Source organism: Teleopsis dalmanni, chromosome 2 (genome assembly GCF_002237135.1).
Source record: "Teleopsis dalmanni isolate 2A chromosome 2, ASM223713v2, whole genome shotgun sequence".
Classification (NCBI taxonomy): Eukaryota; Metazoa; Arthropoda; class Insecta; order Diptera; family Diopsidae; genus Teleopsis; species Teleopsis dalmanni.
This window is the reverse complement of record NC_051847.1, coordinates 38,149,700-38,175,466: the sequence shown is the minus strand read 5'-3', so window position 1 is coordinate 38,175,466 and position 25,767 is coordinate 38,149,700. Positions and strand designations below refer to the sequence as shown.

Genomic DNA, 25,767 nt, shown 5'->3' with positions numbered 1-25,767 from the left:
ACAAATTGAATATAATAAAAAAAAAGATAATTTTATAATAATATATTTCATGGTAATGTAAACGTGATGTGTGCAACAGTGTAGTATAATAAACTTTATACCAAATTTCCTGATCAAACCCCTATTTCAAAGGTCAATACATTCTTCAGTTAAAAAATAGGGATTTTTTAAGTCTCACAAGTTGAAAATAATTTTTTTTAAAACAATATTTCTCAAAAGAGTATATTATTGTTAACTAGCGATATTTGAAATTAGACATTTGTGTAGATCCCTTAAGAACTAAGGTAGCCAAATACTCCCATTTTACAACAGGTACGTTACATGCCTGTTGTGTACTGTTGATATGAGGTATATGGTCCACATCCCAGTTCCCTCCACCTACTACCCATCTACCCACAGCACGTTCATGCATGCTACCTTAGATAATCCTAGGCCACTAGATATCAAGTCTTTCTCCCTTGGTTACTGGTATGAAGTTTCCACATTGCTGTGGGAGTCTTCAAGTGTAACACTGTGGCTTTTGATGCTTTTCACCTACTGCAAAAAGCAAAAAAAAAAGAGGTATGGCTTTGAAGTATTATATATGTGCAAACACTGTAAAACCAAAAAATCATTTGATGTTAAACAAAGGATCTAAATCAATCTTACGTACGTGGGCATAGAAATTGTTGAAAATCTCAAGTAGGATGTAGCAAAAATATTGGCAAATAAAAACTATTTTTTTATTTTTGATATTTTTTCTTCTTTATTTGGGTTTAAAACATATAAACATAATAAATAAGTTTAACATTATTGTACACATAGATTAGGTTAGATTAACTAAAAGTTCAGTATAGATTCTATCATTGCGAGCGATGACCCATTGGCTTAACCATTGTTGGTTGGGTGCGCTATGCTTATGCTGTGTGTGTTGGCTATGGAGTTGGTTACGCATTACTTAGAAAAATGTGGGTGAGGCTTTTAAATTTGTTAATATTATTAATAATAATTTTGACCAGTTTTGTTATATTATTTGGGTAAGCCTTAAAAATTTTAACCTTGACTAATTGTGAGGCATCGATGCTTTTTCTTTCGCATACGACCGGACGAAACTCGGTAACGAGTTGTTGTAGCCAAATAAGGACGGTAAATCGATGCTGAAATTTTCAAAGACGTCTTAAGAGTTTTTTTTATATGGATATTTACTTTTTTTGGCTATAATACATATTTTTTTCAAATTTTTACATCTATCTATTTCTAAAATAAGTTACTTCGAATTGAAATAATATTGACTATAGACATTTACATATTTATTTGTATTTATTTTAATAAAATATATAAAATAAATTGCAAATTTTACATTAAAATTTTTAAAAATAGACATATATACACATTCATTAGATATATGTATATGTTATTTTAATAAAATATACGTAAAATTTAATTTTAATTTTTTTACTAAAAAAATTTATTTAAGTAATCCGAATTTTTAAGTTGTAATGTAACTTTACAAACTAACACGTTTTGAAATCGATAGACAAGTAGACAAATAGACAAGAATAAATTTTGTAATAGACCGAATATCTTTTTCCATCTCGTTGGCATTTAAGAACATGTACGTATGAAGCCGGTAAGTGTAGAACATTAATATTGCAATTTTTTTTCGTTAAGTATGTGTCTTGTGTATGAAAATTTATTATAAACAGAATGACAAACGAAAAACTTGATAACAACAAAAAATTGAGAACACAGACCAACTACTTCGACATGCCGTACGCACTGCGAGAGCGAATGTATCTGACAGATACGTAAACAGCTGGGCAAAGCTTGTTTATGCTTTGTACTTTGTACCTGCTCAGTACAAAATCAAGCACTGAAAATTTCAGGTTGAGTTTTTCGTTTGTTAGTTATTTTTATTTATTTTTGTAATATTAATACTTGATAAATTAGTTTAAAAAAATTAAAAAATGGCCAAATTTAAGTATTACTTTGATTTAATGTCACAACCATCAAGAGCTTTGTGGATAGCATTTAAAATGGGAAAGACTCCTTTCGAGGAGTGTTCGGTGGCATTAAGAAAACGTAAGAAAAATTTATATTTAATTTTTTGTTAAAAGTTCATTTTTGTTATTGTTTTATTTAAAGGTGAACAGTTATCTGAAGAATACAAAAAAATCAATCGATTCCAAAAAGTACCATGCATTGTGGATGGAGATTTGCATTTGTCAGAAAGTGTGGCTATATTAAGGTTTGCTATTATAATTAAGTTTTCTGTTGCTTCTGTTGCAAGAAGTACTCTTAAGAAAATTAACTAAAAATCCTGAAATACTTTCAGATACCTGTCTGACAAAGGCCAATTTAGTGAAACACTTTATCCTAAGGAATTAAAAGCCCGTGCAAAAGTTGATGAGTTCTTGGAATGGCAACATTTAAGTGTACGTCTTGGTTGTGCCATGTATTTTATGCGGTTGTGGCTTTTACCTATGAATGGTTTGGCTAAAATGCCTTCTGAGGAACAAATTTTAAAATTACAAAAAGAAATGGAAAATTCTTTAGATATTATTGAAAATATATGGTTGGACAAATCTGAATTTCTAACAGCAAAAAAACTTACTATAGCTGATATATTTGGTGCTAGCGAAATAGAACAGACAAGTAATATATTCAAAATTTTTTCTAATAAAAATTTCATTTATTTATGTATAAAATTATATCATTTCAGGATTGACTAAATACGATGTTAGTAGAAAATATCCGAAAATTGCTGAATGGCTAGAAAAAGTGCGTAAGGAATCTAATCCTTATTATGATGAAGCACATAAATTTATTTACAAAAAGTCTGCTTGAAATAAAAAAATAAATTATTAATTTTTTAACTTCATTTATTTGTTATAAAAATAAAAGCATTTATATAACATTTTTTAAAAAATTTTTTTTTTATAAATTTTCATTTAAAAAGCGAAAATATTTAAGAACATATCTAAACATAAAGAATAGAGTTAGCATATTTAAGCAGATTATTAAACCTGGACTACTTTATGGCAGTGTTGCGTTTTGCCAAGCGCCAAACTCAACTTTAAAAATTCTTCAAAGAGGGCAAAATATTGCCTTAAGAAAACTGGTTAACGCCCCATGGTACGTAAGAGGAGCGGATATCCACAGAGATCTGAGAGTCGATTCAGTCGAAAAATACATTAAAGATCGTGCTCTGAAACTGTTCAATATAATTGACAGTCACAATAATCCAACTCTCAGCGTCCTAAAAATACAGCGAAATTTGATAAACACAGGCAGATACAAAGACATCAGATCCATCATATTATAAAGCCCCGTATTCAGTTATTCTTAGTGTGACTTAAAACTGTACACAGATAAAATAGAGTAAAGGTGCTGATTCACCAACTCAGACATCTGAATAATATCTATCTATATCTAAACAAATTAGGATTTAATTGAGTATTGAATATATTATTTTATTTATCGTTAATTTTTAAAAAATATTCTGTAACTTATATTAATTTTATATTTACATATTTATACTTACATACTTATACTTACATACTTATAGTTATTTACATAGTTACATACTTATTAAATATACACACTTATGTGTATATACTTATATCTATTATTCAAGTATAGAATCTTTTACAAACTTGCTATTTTAACCAAATATCCACTAGAAAATTTGAAATAAGAACGTTATAAAAGAATATTTTGGCCATTTTGTATTATCGGGTGCCTCCTCTTGGGTTTAGAGAAGGTCTCTAAGACTTGTTGCGTCAATGCAATTTAGTATAAAACCTACTTCTCAGGGTTTTATTGTCTCTTCCTTAAGGTTATACATTCCCAGGAGTCCCGTTTGTGCATTAATGCAGGTCATTACACAGCACATGTGTGGCTGATTCCTCATTCTCTTCGCAGAATCTACAGTTTGCATTCGTATATATACCCAGTTTTGTAAGATGGCACTTTAATTTACAGTGTCCTATTAGAATTCCTGTGATTCCAATCAAAGGACCAATCAAAGGAAAAACTTAGAATGTTTTTCCTTTGATTGGTCCATATACTCCTGGTATCTCTTATTATAATAGGTACCAATAAGTGAATAAACTACATAAATATGTATATTATGTCATAATAATTATATCATATTACTTAATATTATATATGTATAATTGTATTATCAATTATAATAAATAAAAATGATAAAATAGAGGAGACCTACAGAATAGAAAAATTGCAGTAGCAATGAACTTTTCTCTACTGTGAGTATATATACCGGCATCGAAAGTTAGGCAGTTTTTAAATAGTTGCTCTCTGAGAATGAAATTATTTAAAAATAATATAAGAAAGCTTTTCAATTATTAATATCTCACATTCATTTAAAAGTAATATAAAGCAGAGATGTATTTTTTAAAAGTTTGAAAAGTTCAAAAAAAATTTAAAAATGGTTTCAATATAATTATGAAGTATATTTCTTATTTTTAATATTCCAAATAGATGTTTAATGTTAATTTTAGAGGTATTTTATTTAATGATCTATTACATTAGAACACAAAATATAACTTATAACTAAACATAACATATTGCATACATATACAAGGTTTCATTGACATATATTGATTAGCATTATAATGGAGCCCTTCCGAAAATCTGAACATAGTAATAATAAGATGAATTGAAAATGATGACAATATATTTATTATCTATACTCAAACAGTATACAAATAACGACAAGTAAAATTTTTCCACATCTAATTGCTTTAGAAATAATTAAAAAAAGTTGAATTTATCTAAAAAAAACATATATATATAGAAACACAAAATCGAACGTGATTTAAAAATCTACCATAACATAATTTTAATAATGAAATAAATCACTTGAAATTTACCTTAACATATCCGTAAATATATATATTCGAATTTTATTAATATAACCCACACTTCTATAACCTCGTATTGGCTATATTTGGATAACCTAAATACTCTAAAAATTGGGTATCCCTTTTTAAATATATAGGAGTTGCATGGAAGAAAAGGATACAACTGAGCACTTTTTGTTTAAATCCCACACTTGTCGCTTTAGTAACAAGATCAAGACTTTCTACTATGGAAGTTATCGAACTTAGAAGTCTGTCGGACACCTCAATATGAATATACCTATGTAAAATAATATCGTTTATTAACCTCAAGTTCATTAAAGAACAGCGTTTAAGGTGACTCGGTTACCTTATAAAAATGCCAGAAACAAGAGTGGAACATAAGATGTTATAGAATAATATCAGAAGCAAAAGAAGAAAAGAAAGAAAAGAAGATGGAAAGACAGTGTCCAGAAGAAAATGTCTAGAGGAAATGAATATAAGAAACTAAAAAGAGAAAGAAGGAACAAAGAAGAATAGAAGGTTGTTGTAGAAGGTTATGTAAATAGCATAAGAAATATAATAGTTGTTTACGAATGAAGAAACACAAAATCCACAAAACTAGACATTTGAATAACATAAATTGAATGTACGTTGCTTCTGAGTCTTATTACGCGAGTCTATGGTTCAAATAGGGCACGGTTAAATTTCTGACACATTTTAAAAAAAATTCTAAAACCACCTCTTAGGAACGAGCATGGAAGATTGCAGTCACGTGCAGCGGATACAACCTTATTCCAGTAATCAAGATGGGGAGAGTAGTGCGAGAGGCTTAATATTTAGGTGAAACTAAATTCATCTAAGCCAGAAAGTAGATTGTCGAGAGGGATGGGGGAGTAATCGGAGTCCCAATCATGGAAATAAAAGGAGAGATATTGGGAGCTTTATGGCGCAAGGCCTGGACGAAGTCCAAGCGGAGAGTGCTAGGGGCGGAGAGTGGATGTTGTAAAATAATAAAACTGTATATAATAGATATTTCCAAAGAACAATGATGATGGATATTTGATGGTATGCGAAAAAGTTGTATTATATCTCAACAATTAAAATTTTCTTACTATTACCGAAACTTCTATTTAAAATAAAATAAATTTTTTTTAAAAGAAATTAAAGTCTAAATATCAAATATATACGAACGTGATGTATGCATGTTTTATTAACAGTTGTGTAATATTTACACAATAGCAGAAACGTTTATTAATAAATTAATATTTACTTTCACTTTCGGTAAACAAAGAAAACTTGCTTTATTCACATATCGGTTTAATCTGTCACTTCTTTTTTAAAATGCTATCTCAGTTGTCTAGCATGATTGCTGTTTTTATCTTGTCTACTCCATAGGATTTTCAACTCAACTCGTTGTCTTAAGTCACAATAATGTCTATAAAATTTTAAAACTATTTTGTTCAGTAATAAGGAATATTAAGTTTTAAATCAACTTTTATTAATAAAAATAACAAAAATTTTTACATTTACTTAATTTAATCAAAGTCTAATTTTCTGAATGAGCCTTCACAGCCAAATAATGTTGCAGAATCCACTGGACGCCCAGGTCGTAACTTCTCATTCGTACCATACTGTGCTTCATCCTCAAAATAGTCCTTATAGCTTAATAGCTTTCTTTCCCATGTTTCAATTACATCTTGTACTGTACCATTACTGCCACCATATTCTGCAGGTAAACATTCTTTGGGAATATATTTATAGAGAGTTTCATATTTTGAATGTATATGGAACTGTAATAAAGAAGTAAATAAAATTTTAAAATAAAAATTTATAGCATATTAATATTGTGTATTACCCTCTCCTTGATTTTGTCACTCATTAGACTCTTTGCAATGGATAGAAATTTTTCTGCACTTGAAGGAGCATTAACGAAATGAAATCCTTTAGGCCGATATGGCCATGCTTTATCACCTAATACAGCTAATTTTTTAACTAATACTGCATCGAATTGGAATATGTGGCCAGCACCGACTCCTTTGAGATCAATAATTTCCGTGAAACCCATAACCATAGCATTATCATCTTCACGGAACTGAATTTCACCCATCATAGTGCTTACTTTCACAACTTCATTTAATGAAAATTTATTGGAATCATACATGCCATAACGTGAAATGTGTATACGTGGTCCATCTTCAGTCAATGGTTTAGGTAATCGAAGTAAACAACTAATGTATAAGATAATTAGTATACGTATATACTTTAAAATGCTTATTTTAATTTTAAAACATTTACTACTTACCCTTGTCTCAATATTTCAATCTTTCTATCATCTACAAATCGATCCTTGTATAGTTCTGGTACTACACCACGCATTGCATAGAAACTATCTATTTTATGTTTTGCTTTTTCTATACTATATTTGCAACCACGTAAGAAAGCTACTAAAAATTGATCGTCAGTACGTCCTTTTATATAAGTTTGTTTTAACATCCATTCACGTAACATTTCAATATCTGAATCAATTCGTTCTGGTACCTCACCAAGTTCTTCTTGAGCTCTTTTAGCTAATTTATCATTAAGTGGTCGTATATTAGACATAGTTGATATTTTTGGTAGATTGACTAGTATAAAATTATATCTAGAAAAAAAATATTTATATTAGAATATAAAAAAAATGTTATTGTAAATTTTGTTACATATTATAAAATTAGTTCTGAAAGGCTTTAAAAATTATTTGAACTATTGTAAATATAATTAGTTGATTGAAATTAAAGTTAAATTTATTAATGGGCTTAATATTTCACCAAATTTAGAAAAAAAATTAGATTTAATGACAATAACAATAAGGTAAACAATATTTTACTAATAATATCAGAGTCCGTCGCTATACCACCGAGTAAAACTACAAAATTATCTATAGTATGTCTATTTAAAAGTAATTTTTTTTAAATGATAAACATCGTGTAGCAGTGCAAATTCACTAAAAACATAAAACATATTTCTATGTTCTACACAATATACATATAGTCAAATTTGATAAATTAGTCTCACTATGTAGAAAAGTATATAATCGAAAAGAATATGGTTTCGGGTTCCAAAGGAGCGGAACCATACGGTCATGTCAGATGTTTTGTACTACAAAGTGACTACAATTGAATAGAACACATTTAAGTTTTCAAAGTACTAAAATAATGACTTAAAATGTAGAAGAAAAGTATAATATGTAATAGATATAGAGTTTTAATAGCAAAAATGAAAAAACCAATCAATATATAGAAAAATTGTTGTAAGGTTCTTTTGAGAAATTTGAGTTGGTAAAGTCCATATATATTTTACTGAAAAATAGAGCGAAGTAATGTAGAATAATGACTTATTGACTTGTAGAAGAATATATCAGTCTACAAGTAGGCAGAAATTTAATTTACAAACTATTTTGTTTATTTACTATTTTGATTTTAGTCACTATGTACTCATGTCTATATATTTTTATTTGTTACATATATTATTGTCAAACATCAATGTGTAAATAAAACGAGAAAAATACTATCATGCTGACAGACTGACAAAGAGTTCTGTCATGCTGTCCTACAATAGAACCCTCAAGACAATCCAAGATCCGGTAGGCCTCTTACAACCTGGAGAAGAACAATCTGATATGAAACTAACAAATCATTTAACGAATTAAGATATTAAGCATACCTGGCGATTCTATGTAAATAGTCTATGTTCCTGATGGAATACGGCTTTAATAATATAGGTATAATATATATATAAAATATTATATTATTTTTGTTACAAAAATAAAAATAAAATAATTTTTAGCCAATCTCTTTTTTACACTTCAAGGTAAAAATTTAACATTTTTTTTTAAAACCTCATTTTTTTTTTATATAATTGCTTACATTTGATATAATATATTAGTTGATTAAAAGTAATTTCAGTAAATAAAATGGCACAGGTGTTATAATACACTTCACCAGTCCAATCTTGATTAAATCCAAAAAGAGATAAGCCGTTTATTTGAGTTTATTAAGTATGAATCATTCGTACTTAACTTAAAGAAAAAAATCACAAATAGTCATATTAATTTAGTTAATTAGTTCCATAAAAACCACCTTACAGTCTAACTTTTTCATAGAAACTATGTGAAAAGTCTTTTGGTATTGAATGTGATAAGCATACTCATAAAATGTATTTAATTTGAAAATAAAAAAAATACAACAACGATACACAAAACTGATAACAATCGGATTAAATGAACACAATACATTTAGTATTAATATTTTTTCTTGAACAATTAATCATCGAAACCATATATGAGACCTTGTCCAGAAGTTTTTTGCTTTATGAAAAGAAAGAACCTTTCTCAAAGTTAGGGTAGGCCAATATTTATATTTACATTTTCTAAGATACATATAAATACATATATGTATTCATATGTCTATATATATATATTTATAAACAATTTTATATTCAATAAACACTTGGTACCAGTTAATACTCATCTCTGAACACGTACTTCTTAATTTGTACCGCTCACGCTAGGTTTTCCACTAAATATATATTATAATTGCATAAATTGCATAAATAAAAATAACTTGTAAATATATATATATATATATATATACAATTTAATTTAGAAATATTATAGTAATTTCACAACCCGTTTTAGAACTTGCACCGACGATAGCAGGTGCGAAACTAAATAAATATTTGTCACTTTAGTAACAAATTCAGTTTAGTTACGAAAATATATAAAACAATATCAGTAACAAAATTTAAAAATATAGAATTTATTCATATCTACATAGCTAGCTATATATGAACAAATACCCGGTTATGATATCTTAGGTTCAGTACAAGTTTGTTTCAGTACGTAACTTTTATCTATCTATGTATTATCAAATCGTTGTTGTAATTAGCATTTTTATTGTTGTTGCAATTGTAGTTAGTAAAAAAATATTTGTTGTCATGCTATCGTCATTATGAATAATCCATTCAAAAAATTCTGACTGCATTTAATAAGAAATAGAGTTCGTAAGCGTATCTACCGCTAGAGACAAAAGGATAACGACCGAGATAGATAAAAGTATGATTCAAGTTGAGTTTCTAATTTATTTTGGTGAAAATTATGGAAATTAATAAATATGAATCAATAGGAAATATAGATTTTTTGAGAAACTCATTACAAAGTTGAGTTTTGAGAATTATAGAACGAATTATCTAAATATCCGCAAGCAACTGGGAGCGAGTACACAAGGCAAACTGACTGATTGTATTTAACATAGAAAATGTTAGCGCAATCCTTGTCGTCCACAATCGAAGTTGTCGCATAGCCTCCACATGACACACCTGGATAGCTATATGTCACCCGCTTGGAAATAAACTAATAGTGCGTACAGCGAGTCCTATCCCCAGGACTTTAAATTTAGGTTTTGCACAGAATTTGGCATCCGTTACGTAAAATTAGTCGCCAGTGAATGACGTAAGACTGCTTCGGAAGTGGAACTTGAATGTTGATGATCCTCGCAAACGAACCAAAGCCAATGAAGTAAGTAAGTATATATAAGTTTTCACTGTTAACTTACACATTTCTTTTATAATAATTGTTTAGTGGAGAAAATGCTGAGAGATCCTAAATATAAAATTATTTCAATAGGAAATAATTGTTTTCTTATTGAAACCTAAAGTTTTTAAGACCAAATATCGAAAAATATATTTTTTATATCATAGAAGTATAAATAATCATAGAAAAAATCAGTTTTCATATATAGAAAAATGCTGTAAAATAATAAAAATAAAAAATACTGTAAATTATAAATAATAATTTATAATAATAATAATAATAAATAATAATTTATAATTTAATTATAACTTTAATTATAAATTTAACTAATATTGTAAAAAACAATTCGAGTGTACATATTTGTCTGAATGGAGTATACAAAAGCTGAAAATAGTTTTATTATCTTGTTTAAGTACAATAGTACTAAAGAAAACAAATAATATTACCAGAAGAGGCTTTGAAATAGATATAAATAAAACCTTTATTTCTTTCTTTGTTATTTGAAAACCCCTCTAAATAAAACCTAAATACCAACCCTGATGTGAGAAATGTTCAAGGACCACAGATAAATTCACTATTGCGAAGACAATTGATTTATGGATTAATCACAATGACTATGAAGTTGTTAGAACCCTGTGATGTAGAATAGATAGAAAAAAAAACAAAAGATATTTTGTGTTTCAGCAAATCCGCAGTAACTGGAGTACTAACGGGGGTGCTATGTATTATGTCCATAAAATTTAGCTGATGATTACTTTTTATCAAGTCCTTGAACTTTATTTTTGAAATAAGACAAATTCACCAAATATAAAATAGTCAATGATGAAGATATGTAAATAAAAAGTAGAAGAGTTAAAATAATAAAAATAAAAAATAATTATATATTACAAAAATTAATTTTTTTAATTTATAGTACTGATTTTCCAAAAATATTGGTTGACCTGAGGAAATTATAGAATATATGATAAGTGCTAGTTGGAATCAAAAAAAACTTCATTTTAAATATATTAAAATAAACACAAAAATTATCTTATGTTTTTATTTTAATTGTAGGATATATTGAATAAATAAAACAAAAGAAGACTTTTAAATAAAATACTAAAATAATTTTTTTTGAAAATTTTAGCTTCATATATATGTATTATAATATTTTTTTTTCCCCACTTAAAAATTATTACTTTTACCACAAACGGAAAATTCGTCAACTGTTTTTCATTTGTAATCTCTTTTTGTGAACTGAAGTTTTTATTTCATAATTGAAGAAATTTTTTCCTTAAATATTAACTTAAATAAATTTTATAAATTGTAAATACTAAAAATAAATATTATAGAAATATTATACAAATATTATAAAATATGTAAACTGTTTTTCGTTCCTCTTTAGTTTAGATCTCGATGATCAATATTTTCTAATACAAAATTGTTTACGTCGGTGGGAGGCTTTTGAAAAATTTCATAATTTAAAAAATTTTTATAATATTTAACGGACAAGGTGCATAATTATGAATTTATATAATCCTTCAATTCATTCAAACACATAAGGCCTCCTGGATACATGCCTGTTGGTGTGCTTACTTTATTATTGCACATATATTACACAAAGACTTTGCTGAACCTATTTAGCAGAGATTTCACTTTCAACTAAGTGTACTGGGTTAGATTAACAAGAGATCAATATACAGATATATACAATACTACACAGTTACTTGCCTTACGAAACGTATAAGATCGTTCTTAATTTATTGCGCATGGTAGCCTGACTGAAACTGGTTTACTTTATCATTGCACATACATATATTACACGAAGACTCTGCTTAACGTGTTTAGCAGAAACTTCATTTTCAACTAAGTGTACTGGGTTAAATTAACAAGAGAACAGATATATACAATACTACACAGTTACTTGCCAATAACGTATAAGATCGTTCTAAATATATCACGCATGCTAATCTGAGTGAAATTGACTTGTTGCACAATAATGCAGGTGTGAAAATATATGCAATCTTCAATTTATTAATTTAAAATAAGGTAAAACTACATTCTTAAATTAAAATAATTTTTGTTATTTAAATGTTATTAATGTTAAATAAAAAAGGTGCACAAAGTTGGCTTTTTTTTCAAAGTATCGATGTATACAAATATATGATGGATCGACTATCGGTGATTAATTGCATCATGGAAACGTAAGCGTACCTAAGTGGAATACTGTTCGGATAGCACAGTCGTATTGATTTTACGAATTTATCTTATCATTAAAATTGGTTATTTTTTATTTATATATTGTTTTTATTTTTTTAATATTTCGTATTTATGTGGCCAATATAAAAAAAATTAAATAACAAACATAGGAGTGCATATGTTTAAATATAAATGGAAATATAAAATACGCAATGGTTAATTATTTGGCAAATAATTTAGTAATATGTTAAATAAATTTGTAACACTCAAATGTTCATTAAAAATTTTTTTTTTTAAATATAAATTTATACTATTGTGTATACTACACTGAGCATCAATTTTGGAGAGTTTGGAATTTGGCTATCTAATATTCTACACATATAATATTTATTTTTATGTCTAATCTATTTTAACCTTTCATTTGTATATTCACATTGTTATCATGTTTTAAATCGTTTGTCATTGATAAAGAATATAATGAATATGTAATTTTTTATCTTTACAATGCATTAGTTGTTTTGGCTTTTATAACCTATAATATTATATATCGTATATGTAGAATGCTTAACAGGATTTGTTAATCAATGATAGATTTTTTTTGCTTATATCATAAGACAAACTAATTCAAACATAATTTTCATATTGCTATGATAAGAAATGATGTTTGCAACTTAATAGTTAAAATACTATACATCATAGTGCCGTTTTTATAGATAAGTTAAAAAGAAAACTTTATAAGATGGCGGCTAAAAGTGCGAATCGCCAGCATTTTTATTATATAGAAAGTTATTTAGATTTATGCTATTATTATTTTATTATCTAAATGAAATTTATATTTTAATTTCAACAAAGATTAATAATTATAATCTAATATGGTTAATCTTTCTCGAAGTTAACTGCAAATATTTAGATCTTTGAAATAAACAATATAATGCAGTTTATAACTAGACTTAACTTATCACGTTAATAAAATTAAAATACCCTAATATATGCATATATTGATTGTTGTTTAATAAGCCACTTCAAATTACTTGTTATGGTATTATTGAACTTCATTTGATGACAGTTTATACATACTCATATATATAATACATCTACATTTGTTGTAATTAATATTATCAGTATTTCATATTTATAATAACCATTCAATAAAGTTTAAAGTTCTTATATGTAAATAAATAAGTGTTTAATAAAAACATTTTTGATTATGATTAACAAGTCATAATCTACTTGAGCCCGTTTACACTTCACCGTCGCCAATGAGCTGAGGCAATAAGTTAAAATTGATATATGTAAATATTTTACAAAACATGCTCTACGACAGCACTGTGACGATAAAAATCGAATCCGGCGCAAAAAATTGCAGGTGATTGTCTTTATCTGGTTGCCAGACAAAAATTGCTTTATTTTCCATACGCATTAAGTTTTGAGAAAATAAAATGAATAAAAATTTTAATAGAATGTCATAAAAAATGCTTAAAACGTATTATTTGAATAATATTTTCAATAATTAATTTTTAATATTTAGCCAATTAATTATTTATTAATAAAAAAGTTATGTACTTAAAAGCAATATATAAATCAACTAACGACTTATTTTTATTAATTTGTACAGATTTTTTAATATTAAATAATAAAAAAAACTATTTATGATTTAATTAATTTATATGACTGCTTTGAAAACAAAAAATATTATTAAATATGCATTATATTTTTATTGTGTAGTAATAACAAAACTTAGGTTTAATTATTAATATTTTACGCTTAATTTGTATTAAAATTAATTAAAAAATTAACTGCAATCGAGAATAAAAATTTGTTAGAGACGGATAAAAAGCATATATGTAAATATGAAAGGGCATTGTGTGCAAAAAAACGGTACCGTTATAAACCGGACGGAGGAGTGTGAAACCGGCCTAATATTAATTTTTGATAAATTTTAAATAAGATAAATTAATAATGTAAACTTTTTGATTTTTTGACAATCTGCGAATTAGACACGAAGTTTATAACTGTTTTATTCATTATCAAGCTAAGCATTTCTTGAAATTGAAACTAGATACATTGCAACTGTCTTTGTTTCAAGCAACAGTAGAAAGATTTATGGTAAAATCGAAATTCAAATTAAATTTATTTTTTTAGTATGTCCTCTGTGCTTACTAAGTGCTTGAAGTTAGTAAGTCAGATCTTAAATTAAATACTTGAACTTACTCTACAAAGTAAAATATGACTTGATTGACTAATAATCAACTGTATTTTTCAAATTAAAATTAAATCATTAATTAAAAAAACAATTAGAGATAAAATAACCTTGAGAGAAATGTTCGAGAATTAACCATTTTTCTAAATTGCACAATATGAAACACTGTTTTTTCTTTTCTCACAGACGAAATTTGATGCTTTTATAATTATATAAACAGTTTGAATTCTCTACCATTAATTTATCAAAGTTGCTTCTACAATACATATTTTATAATAATAAGAATATAGAAGACACTTATGTAATATTTTTATAAATAATAAAAATACAAAATAATATCTTAAATATTTTGCAATATGAAACTATTATAATTATTTTAATTATTTAAATATAGTGCAGGTTTTGGTTTACTTTCTTAATGGTTTAATTTTAATATATGATATGTTAAACCCAATTATTTATATACATAATTATATTTATATAGTAGAGTATGATTAATACAATTATTTTTTTATGCAGTAAAGTATTATTCAATTTGGATTTAGAGAAGCTATATTAACTTCCTTTGGTTGTGAAAAACAAATTAACTTATTTATTCTTTTAACATATGTATTTTTACAGGTCATGTTATTCATAACTAAAAATTTTTTATTCAAGAAAAACTGTTTTAAAATTTTACAACTTTATATAATGTTATGGAAATTTTAGTAAAATATGATTATACATATATGTCAAAAATTTAAAATATGTGGCGAATTTAAATTTTTGCTGAAAATTGATTCCTAACAAAACAAATAACAAAAATAAGTGTAACATCTACTAAAGTTGGTTTGGATTTGACGTTAAGAATTTGACAACCAAACCATTTCTAAACAACTTTGGCGGCTGCAATTGGTGTAAAAACATATTTATAGAATAAAATTATTATTATTGTTGTATTTAAATATGGAAGTTAGCATGGGAACCTTGGTTGAACAATGTAAGTAAATGTTTATATAGTAAATGTGTTAAGAAAAATTATTATACAAATTGCTAAAATATGCTAATAAAACTAAAAGAGACGGTTTTGAAGCCAAATCTTAAAAATTACTAAATGCTTTACTAATTAATGTATTTACTAATTGAGTATATTAATTGAAGTAAAAATGGAAACAAATGATCGAGTAGTAATATACACTTCGCATATTGAATTCAAATATGTTTATTCGTTAAGCAATAATAACAGATAATGTGTTGAAAACAAAAATGTAAAAATAGTAAATAGTGTGATATTAAAATCAATATATATTTTTTTAGATGATACTAAACCACTTGTTAAGGATTCTATTTCGAACTTTGAAGATTGCTGCGACGAATCATATTTACATGTTTATGAAATTGGAAGAAAATTATGGCAATCAAACGATTTAGATTCGCAACACTATTTAAAAGGTTGTCTCTGGTCACCAGATGGCAATTATTTGTTGGTTCCAGTTCATTTAGATGGTAAGTTACTTTACATACTTAAATCCAGTATTTTCATTCCCGATTTAATAATTTTTAATTTCAGGTATTCACATATTTGAGTTACCAGAAGATTTACGTGAAAATGATGTAGCAGTAATTGACAAAACAATGTCTAATCGTGATTTAACTTTACTTGAAAGTTCCTTTCAAGTAGCAGAAGGTGGGACTGTATATGATTTCACATGGTATCCGTACCAACAAAGTAACGATTATACATCATGTTGGTAAGTTTAAGTGAAACTTTTGCACTACTATTATTATTCTACCATGTATGCGTTACTTCTAACTCGAATTTCACAGCTCGGACAAGTTTTCAAAATAGCACACAATACTTCAATAAATTCTTGATGACTTTTAAATTCTTTGTTTCTATATTTATTTAGTAAGGCACCTAAATAAATGCTGTTATTTATTTTTCAGTTGGCTCAGCACACGTCAAAACGAGCCTATACATATGTGGAATATTGGCAATGGAAGTTTACGCTGCAGTTATCGTGCTTACGATATGGTGGATGAACCTGATTGTGCTATTTCAGTACATTTTTCCAATGACGGAGAAAATATTTATGGTGGTTACAAAAAGTCGATTAAGATATTTGACACTTCACGGTAATATACAAAATTATTGTTTATATTAATAAATTTAAACCGTGAATATGCTTTTTAATTTAGACCTGGTCGTGATTATTCAATTTTTCCTGTTAAACAGCCAGTTTCTTGCTTCGCAACAAATCCAAGAAATCATAATACGGTTACTGTTGGAAGCTGGCATAAACATGTTTATCATTATGATTTACGTCAACCCAAAATTGGACCGCTGTTTGTTTTAAATGGTCATAATGGTGGCATTACTTGGTTGCGTTATGACACAGAAGGTTATATGTTATTTAGTGGAGCACGTAAGGACGACAACATATTACAATATGACTTGCGTAATTATACTGAACCTTTGCATACTTATGAAAGAAAAGTGGCCACTAATCAAAGAATTTCTTTTGATTTAAATGAAAAAGAAACATGGCTCGTAGGTGGTGATTCTGACGGTATGGTTCACGTTTGGGATTATAAGAGTGGCGAAAAAAGATCTAGCTTTGAAATACATACAGATTGTTGCAACGGTTTAAGTTTGCATCCGAATGGAGCACTTTTTGCATCAACGTCTGGTAAATTTCATATGTTTGAGGAAAGTACAGAACTATTTAGTGGTGGAAGAGAAATCGTATATGAGAATGGTTTAGTTATGGGCTGGATTCAAAAACGAATGTTTGAAGAATATGGTACTTAATATTTCATTTATTATTCTTTAGTTGTTTGTTTTTATACTTGAGTCTTAATATAGGAAAATAGTTTTAATAAATTGTATGCTAGATTGTTAATAATAATTCATTTTGGCAAAAAAAAAAAATTATCTCAAAGGAATATCTTCAACCAATTTTACGTGAATGAATGTCATAATTATTAAGGTACGTTAAGTGTATTTAAATTTTAAATAAATATAAATAAATATAATGTAAATATTTATGTAAATTAAATACATAACAGTATATTATACTGTATAAAAATATATAAAAATTTGTAAAAAATTATAAAAACATATAAAACTGTATAAAAATATATAAAAATTGTAAAAATATATAAAAAATTGTAAAAATTTCTAAAAAAAATTATATGGAAATTTATAAAAATATACTAAGCCATATATATGGAAATATAATAAAATATATGAAAAAATAATAAAATATATAAAAATCAATGCTAATATATAATAAATATACTCATTGCGCAAAGCAAAGAGCATGTAACAATTTTCGCAGGATTTCCAATAAGTTAATTTAATTAGAAACATTATTTCTGATCCTCTAACGACTAATATATGTCATTTCTGCAAAATAGATGTTGAAATATTGGAGAACATTCTCTGTAAATGTAAATACTGGCTAACTCCTGACCTAGCAATATTGGGAATGGAGCCATTGTCCAACAAAACATAAGCAAGATAATGAAACCATGCAAGTTGCTCATTTAAATGGTCAAAACTGGGCAATCTGGCAACAAGTTCATTGTCATTATTCATTGCATAAAAACAACTTCGATTTACTGTTTTAGATGCTTCATTTCTGAAGATCTTAGTCAATTCCAGAATCTTCCACTAAACAGCATTTTAAGCTTTGCCAAAGGTAATACAATGGGTCAATATATCTAAGTGAATCCTTGGCATCACCGATATAATTTAACCTAATTTATTACTTTTCATGCATGTATTTTTAATCATGTCATTTATTGATCTCATATTTGTATAATTTTTGGAATAATCCAAAATGTATACACTCTTCTTCTTCATCAAAATAAAAGCTTTTATAACGATTATTTTGTTTTCGCGCTCGTTTTGCCAGCTGTTCGTAAGATAGGCATATGCAACTTACTATGACGCAATTTAGTTCGCATTTATCTGTCGGCGTGATTGTATCGTGCGAGTGTTTGTTTAATATTTTTTAACTTTTAATATATAAACTGATAAATGGCTTTGGTGAATTTAATAAAAAATCCACTTGCCTTACGAGCTCAAAGCAAACTATTGGCAGGAGCGATTAACAGTGTTGCTAACTTTGCTTCTCTTCCGCAACCAAATACAAATCCAGAAATTTTATATACTGGCGTAAGTTAAATCTTACATAAATTAATTATTCTGACATAATATAACAAAGCAGTGTATTTATTTATTAAATATGTTAATGTTTTTTATTAGAAGAAAACTTCAAATAAAATTCCATTAAATTTGTAATTAAAATTCTCTTTTCGTTCAATTTGACCTTGATATGGCTTTTTTGGTGTACTTATTGCCGGTGTATGGCTTTTTTTTTGCACGTAGTTGCTCTATCCAAAGAAACGAGAAAGAAGAAAACAAGACAAAAACAAAACAGCCGGCCAAGCTTGCAGAAATTTGTTTTGATGTTTTTCTGTTTGGAATATGCGTGTGTGTGTGTTTGTGTGTTGTTTTCAAATAAATTGAAAGATAATCAATGTTATCAGTTAAAGCTTTTAAAAAAACGATAATTTTTTTTAATGCAAAATTTTAAAATTATTTATATATAATTTTATTTATTTATTATTTAAATAACTATTACAAATAACTTCTTTTATTAATTAATAATTTTATAATATTAATTCTAATAATATTTTTAATAATAATATTACAAAATTATTATTAAAAATAATTTATAATTAAAAAAATTTTTTTTTAATCTATTATTAATTTATTAATAAAATTAATAATGTTTAGTTTAACTGGTTACAGCAATATGTATATAATTATAGTTAATTATAATTAAGGCCGTGTACGAGTGCGAGTTCGAGTAAATTGAGGGAAATAGTAAATTATGTCGGTATGACAGCGAATGTTAGTATTTACCAAAATTTCGAGTAGGGTAAATTAGATAAGAATTAGGTAAATTAGGTATCATTCTCAAAATTTTATAAGATGATTAATAAATAAATAAATAAATTTGAAAACTTTTAACTAAAAATAATTAATAAGTGCAATAAATAAATAAATATTTACATAAGTGCAGTTCAAAAAATCGCTAGAAAATTTCAATTTAGTTTACCTCAATTTAGTCGAACTCGCACACGGCCTTAACACGGTGGGCAGAAGTTCATTCGTGGGTCCCTCGAAGATATACTGCATATAGCGGACTTAGTTAATTTGACATAGCCTCATTTTAAAACGATTTTTTTTTAATCAAATCAATTATGTATATTAATTATATATAAAATATATTACAAAAAAGACTACTGATGATGGGTACTTGGAAAAACTCAAAACAGCTGTATGGTCAGTAAGAAATTCAATTAATTCAAAATAACAATTTTGTTTTAATTCATTACTGTTAAAAAAATATAAAAATTATTATAATATTGTATTACGGAAAGTTGAAAAAAAACATACGTTTTTATAATTCGCCTGGCGACTATAAACACATATGTTTTGTTGGCGGTATAGACTGTAAACTTTTGCGGGGGTAGTTAGTGCGACGGATGACTGGTTGGTCATATTAGACGAATGGTTTTAAGACACAGATAAGTTCACTTTTGGAATCATTATATCTATATAAGTAATATTTTGTTGAATGACTCTTGAATGACGCATTTTAAGTGCTCTGCTCTGCTCAAGCACTAAATAACTACAAAGAAGCATATTTGTAAAAATAATAAATCTTATTAGTACCATAAAATTTTTTTGTTAGATACATGTATAATAAGTAGCAAATAAATAAAAACTAGTTATATTACTGTATGGAAAATTTATTTTAGATTATATTTTATGTAATATTAATAACATATTTATTTTGACACTAATAATGCTTATACGGATATTTGTTGTAGATATTGTTTGTGATACTATTAATGCTACTATCTAGCACTATTTTTGTTTCCTAGTTTTTGCCTCGTTGATTAGATAACAGCTCAGCTGTTTAATGCATATCTGTGATTTAAGTTGAGCATTGACCGTATGAGTTAGTGAAGTAAAGGAGTTAATTTCGCAAATATTAGTTTAGAATTGATTTAGTATTAGAAGTGTTTTTTTTTTAAATTATATTTAACTTATATTTTATAAGCGAAATATAATATTATATATTTATATTAATAATATTTAATATATTATATATTATATGTGTGAATAATAAAATAATTAGATATTGTCAGAAAATATTTGGTCTTATAAAATTTTATAGTGTTCTATAATTTAAACATAGAAAGGTATTGATTAAATCTAAATTTCTTTTATAAACTATTCCAGTAAATTTATTGTAATTGTTTATATATTAAATTTATAAGCAAATATATTGTAGTCACCTTATATAAAATAATTAATCAAATACTCTGAAATAAACAGTTTACAATTAATTTTTATATGGCGCCAAACTTTATTATTTACTAAAATAGACTTTATTTTGAAGATAAGTTATTAATCGTTGTAGATATCTATCTTATCATTCTCATCTAATCATTTTTTGAATGGAAATTTATTGTCAGGTGCATATGTATTCGTATATATATTTATATTATAATATATATGTGTAGATATGATGTGGTGATAGCGTGTCTGAAGGCAAAACCACCTATATGAAATGTAAATTACTCTAATGGCTCACATTAAACCATCGTAAACATTTTTTATTGTTAAAGTATCGCCAATAATGTAAACAAACAATTTTGTTGTCTCATTATTTTGAAATATATGAAATATATTTATTTATATATTTATTATGGTAATATATGGTAGTATGTATAATTTGTTTTAGACAATTTTACAACTTTTATTGAGGAATAAATTTCGTTTGCGTTTTTATTCTCTATAGATTCGGTAAGCTATAATTACAACTATTAAATTTGAGGTTATTAGAATTAAATATAAAGTTATAGAAATATATGTATGAGTATATGTGAGTTTCTAAGACATCTACATTGCGTTTTTGATCACCATTTATTTATAATTTTTAGTGATGATTTTTAGTGGTTATACACGTTTTTAGCTTTACATATTTCCTCTACATTTAGATAAAATGAAATTGATCTTCCTTTTTTAGGCCGTAACGAAAAATAATATTAAAATAATTATACATTATTTATGTTTAGATATGAAGGCAGTATCTTTTTTTCAATACTTTGCATACAAGAATATATTATTTTTCAGATTTTCTTAAGTATTTGATAATAACTATATAGCCTTTGTTCCCTTTTCTTCAAGAATTGTTGATGCCACTAAAATAATAACTAATTCAATTTGATTCTGTTATAAATTTTATACACCTTTCATATTTCTATTTAGATTTCCTTTACAATTTTCTTCAATTAAATTAAATAATCATAAAAATAACTCTTCAATATTCACTTGTTTTTTTAAGATTTTCATTAATAATGAATGGCACAGAAGTAAGTCTGGGAAAACTTTTCCTAGCGTTAACCCAACTACTGCCCAAAATATTGCTGAAATTCAATGTGCTGGGAAAGAGGATATAGATATAGCGGTTCAAGCTGCACGTAATGCTTTCAAGTGAGTTCAAGATCATTACAAACATTAATAAGTATTTCAATTTTCTTCTCATTTAATCATTTATCCCTTTTTATAGATTGGGTTCTCCATGGCGTCGTATGGATGCTTCAAGGCGCGGTTTGTTGTTATATCGCTTGGCTGATCTAATGGAACGTGATCGTACATATTTAGCAGTAAGTATAAATATATCAATGAAAAATGAAATGTTGAACTATATATTAACGTATTATTTTATTTATATAAAGAGCTTGGAAACATTGGATAATGGCAAGCCATTTGCTATGTCATACAATGCTGACGTACCTATGTCTATTAAATCTTTACGCTATTATGCCGGTTGGGCCGATAAGAACCATGGACAAACGATACCTTTAGATGGGGATTATTTTGCTTATACGCGCCATGAGCCAGTTGGTGTTTGTGCTCAAATAATACCCTGGAATTTCCCTTTATTGATGATGGCTTGGAAATTAGGACCAGCACTAGCTACAGGCAATACAATCGTTTTAAAACCAGCTGAGCAAACAAGTTTAACTGCTTTATATATGGCACAACTTCTTAAGGAAGCAGGTTTCCCAGAAGGAGTTGTCAACGTTGTACCAGGTTTTGGTGATGCTGGTGCAGCTCTATCACAACACACCGATGTAGATAAAGTGGCATTTACTGGTTCAACTGATGTTGGTAAATTAATACAACAAGCTTCGGGTGCTACAAATTTGAAACGTGTTACACTGGAATTAGGTGGCAAAAGTCCAAATATTATTCTATCAGATAGTGATATGGACTATGCCGTAGAAACATCTCACTTCGGTCTTTTCTTCAATATGGGCCAATGTTGTTGTGCTGGTTCACGTACTTTTGTCGAGGATAAAATTTATGATGAATTCGTAGAGCGAAGTGCAGAACGTGCTAAGAAACGTACCATGGGTAATCCATTCGATGCAAATATTGAGCAAGGTCCACAAATCAATGCAGAACAAATGCACAAAATTCTTGGTTTAATAAAAACGGGTAAAGAACAAGGTGCTAAACTAGTTGCTGGCGGCAATCGACCAGAAAGTTTACCTGGTTATTTTGTGGAACCTACAGTTTTTGCTGATGTCCAAGATGATATGACAATTGCACGTGAAGAAATTTTTGGACCAGTACAACAAATAATACGCTTCAAAAAATTGGACGAAGTGATTGAACGTGCTAATAAATCTGATTATGGATTGGCTGCTGCAGTTTTCACAAAGGATATTGATAAGGCAAATTACATTGTACAGGGATTGCGTGCCGGTACCGTATGGGTGAATGCATACAATGTTTTAAGTGCACAAGTACCTTTTGGTGGTTACAAGATGTCTGGACATGGACGTGAAAATGGCGAATATGCTTTAAAGAATTACACTGAAGTGAAGAGTGTTATTGTAAAATTAGCACAAAAGAATTCGTAATAAAATGTATGTTATTGGACTATAAAATTGAGTGTCAAATGTAATTTTTTAATAATTTTTAATATACAGTTTGCTATATAGACTTGGTGCTTTTTTTATTTTCTTTTGAATGAAATATTAAGGACTTTTATTTAGAAATATGAAACTGTTTAAAATAATTATTTTTATTATAAAATACCTTTAATACTTTCAATATAATCCTGTGCCATCATTAAATAAGCTATATGTTTGCATTTGTAGAACTAGAGAGAAAATAAAAACACTTATTTTTAATTGAATTGTTATATTACATATAAATATTTTGATTTATAAAAGAAATAACATTTCATATTAATCTACAATAAGTTTTCTGAAAGAGCCTTCTACACCAAAAATATTATCATAGTCAACAGATTTTTCAGAGCGTAAATTTTCATCGACGCCGTACTTTAAATCTTCTATTAAATAATCTCTATACTCTAAGAAGATTTTTACAGAATCAGCTATGATTTGTTCGATTGATCCATTTTCTCCACCATATTCTTTGGGTAAATATTTTTGTGGTATATGCTTGTAAAGTTCCTCCAGATTGTCACCATGTACATAAAGCTAAGGTACTTAAATAATTAAAATTTGATTCTTTTAAATTAATTTTATTTGACTTACTCTTTCCTGTTGTTTTACAGGCATCAAAGGTTTTAATATATTAAAAACGGATTCAAACAGTTTTGGAGCATGTAACATATGTGAGCCCTTTTGTCGCATTGGCATGGCTTCTTCGGCGAAAGTGGACATTTTTTTCATAACAGTTGGTGTCATTTGTAAAATGTGACCGCCTGTCATAGAGGACAAGTCAAGTATATCAATTGTACCATTTACGACTGAATAATCATCTACAAGCATAGTTATAGCTTGCATTGTATGTGCCATACACATGACATCATCAAATGAATACTTATCAGCTGGATATAAACCAGCACGAATTAGCATAAGACGTGGTCCATTCTCATGCAAAGGAATTGGGAGATGTAAGCCAACACTTAAAGAATAATATTCTTCTTCTTATTCAATTTTGTGTATTTAAATGTTGAGAAACTTACCCCATTTTGATTAACTCTAATACACGAGGGTCATCCACATTTTGTATAGTATAAAAATCTGGATATTTTGTTCTCAGTGTATAGAACTTATCAATTTTTGATTTTGCCTTTTCTAAACTGAACTTACAGCCTCGCAAAAATGTCAACAAAAATTGATCATCGGTGCGTGCACGCAAGTGGGGTTGTTGATTTACCCATGTCCTCAATGCTTCGATATCAGCGGGAATACGTTCTGGTACTTCATTTAATTCATCAATTGCGACTTTTTGTAAATCTTCCGGTAAAGCACGAATATTAGGCATTGTTTAAAACAATTCTTTTAAATGAACTTTAAAATTTATTAATTTTTATTATGAAATTGTGAAATGCCCTTTAATATTAAGCAATAAACTTAGTTAGCTTAGATACAATTATTACCACTGTTTAACTCAAACTATTTAATACTGATACGCACGAAATGAATGTTTATTATTAGAGTTCAACTTTACATGTGTCCCAAATGTATTTGCTAATAATTTGATAAGATATGAAATTTAGTATTGATATCTTAATCAAAATTTGAAAGCTTGTGTGGTATAACTATTCCGACACAATATTACAACAATACTTACTTATTGTTTTTCAAGTTACAACAAGATTGAACATGAATAAATTTATATTTATTTTGATCAGCACCTTTTCTTTTTAAGATTAACACAGAAACTGTTTAGATAAATTAATCCTATTTTTCAACAAGGAAGTGCTACATTCTATCGCTTTAAATAAATGTATGTATATAATATAAGCAAAGAATCTGGATACTTTTCTGTAACTGTGAATAAAAAGTAAATAAAATTTTAAATTTTATAGTTTTTGATACCATTTAACTTTTTCAAGAAGTCTATTTATAGAGACAAA

General features: G+C 27.2%; 4 protein-coding genes and 1 long non-coding RNA gene across 5 annotated transcripts; 4 read left to right on the top strand and 1 right to left on the bottom strand.

The window, feature by feature from the left end:
- The first annotated feature begins 1,861 nt into the window (after positions 1-1,861).
- Positions 1,862-2,844, top strand: LOC119682053 (glutathione S-transferase theta-1). Its single transcript, XM_038095394.1, has 4 exons — positions 1,862-2,061; positions 2,125-2,227; positions 2,315-2,634; positions 2,702-2,844. Exons 1-4 carry the CDS (start codon positions 1,947-1,949, stop codon positions 2,824-2,826), a joined length of 663 nt encoding a protein of 220 aa, XP_037951322.1. The 5' UTR covers positions 1,862-1,946; the 3' UTR covers positions 2,827-2,844.
- A 3,535-nt stretch (positions 2,845-6,379) lies between these two features.
- LOC119674342 lies at positions 6,380-25,276 on the bottom strand. The gene is made up of 10 exons (XM_038085477.1): positions 24,871-25,276; positions 24,437-24,809; positions 24,131-24,379; positions 23,970-24,033; positions 23,159-23,207; positions 22,788-23,083; positions 8,898-8,901; positions 7,147-7,485; positions 6,700-7,072; positions 6,380-6,634 (listed from the first exon to the last, which is right to left on the bottom strand). The coding sequence occupies exons 1-10, from the start codon at positions 25,170-25,172 to the stop codon at positions 6,380-6,382; spliced, it is 2,304 nt and encodes a 767-aa protein (XP_037941405.1). The 5' UTR covers positions 25,173-25,276.
- LOC119682054 lies at positions 9,885-10,549 on the top strand. The gene is made up of 3 exons (XR_005252550.1): positions 9,885-9,947; positions 10,007-10,398; positions 10,462-10,549. It is a non-coding gene; the product is annotated as an uncharacterized LOC119682054 (long non-coding RNA).
- On the top strand, positions 15,574-17,654 carry LOC119682049 (telomerase Cajal body protein 1 homolog). Its single transcript, XM_038095389.1, has 5 exons — positions 15,574-15,770; positions 16,088-16,276; positions 16,341-16,521; positions 16,718-16,906; positions 16,970-17,654. Exons 1-5 carry the CDS (start codon positions 15,737-15,739, stop codon positions 17,580-17,582), a joined length of 1,206 nt encoding a protein of 401 aa, XP_037951317.1. The 5' UTR covers positions 15,574-15,736; the 3' UTR covers positions 17,583-17,654.
- On the top strand, positions 18,725-23,873 carry LOC119682048 (aldehyde dehydrogenase, mitochondrial-like). The gene is made up of 4 exons (XM_038095388.1): positions 18,725-18,953; positions 22,204-22,352; positions 22,429-22,525; positions 22,598-23,873. The coding sequence occupies exons 1-4, from the start codon at positions 18,816-18,818 to the stop codon at positions 23,789-23,791; spliced, it is 1,578 nt and encodes a 525-aa protein (XP_037951316.1). The 5' UTR covers positions 18,725-18,815; the 3' UTR covers positions 23,792-23,873.
- Positions 25,277-25,767: the final 491 nt, after the last annotated feature.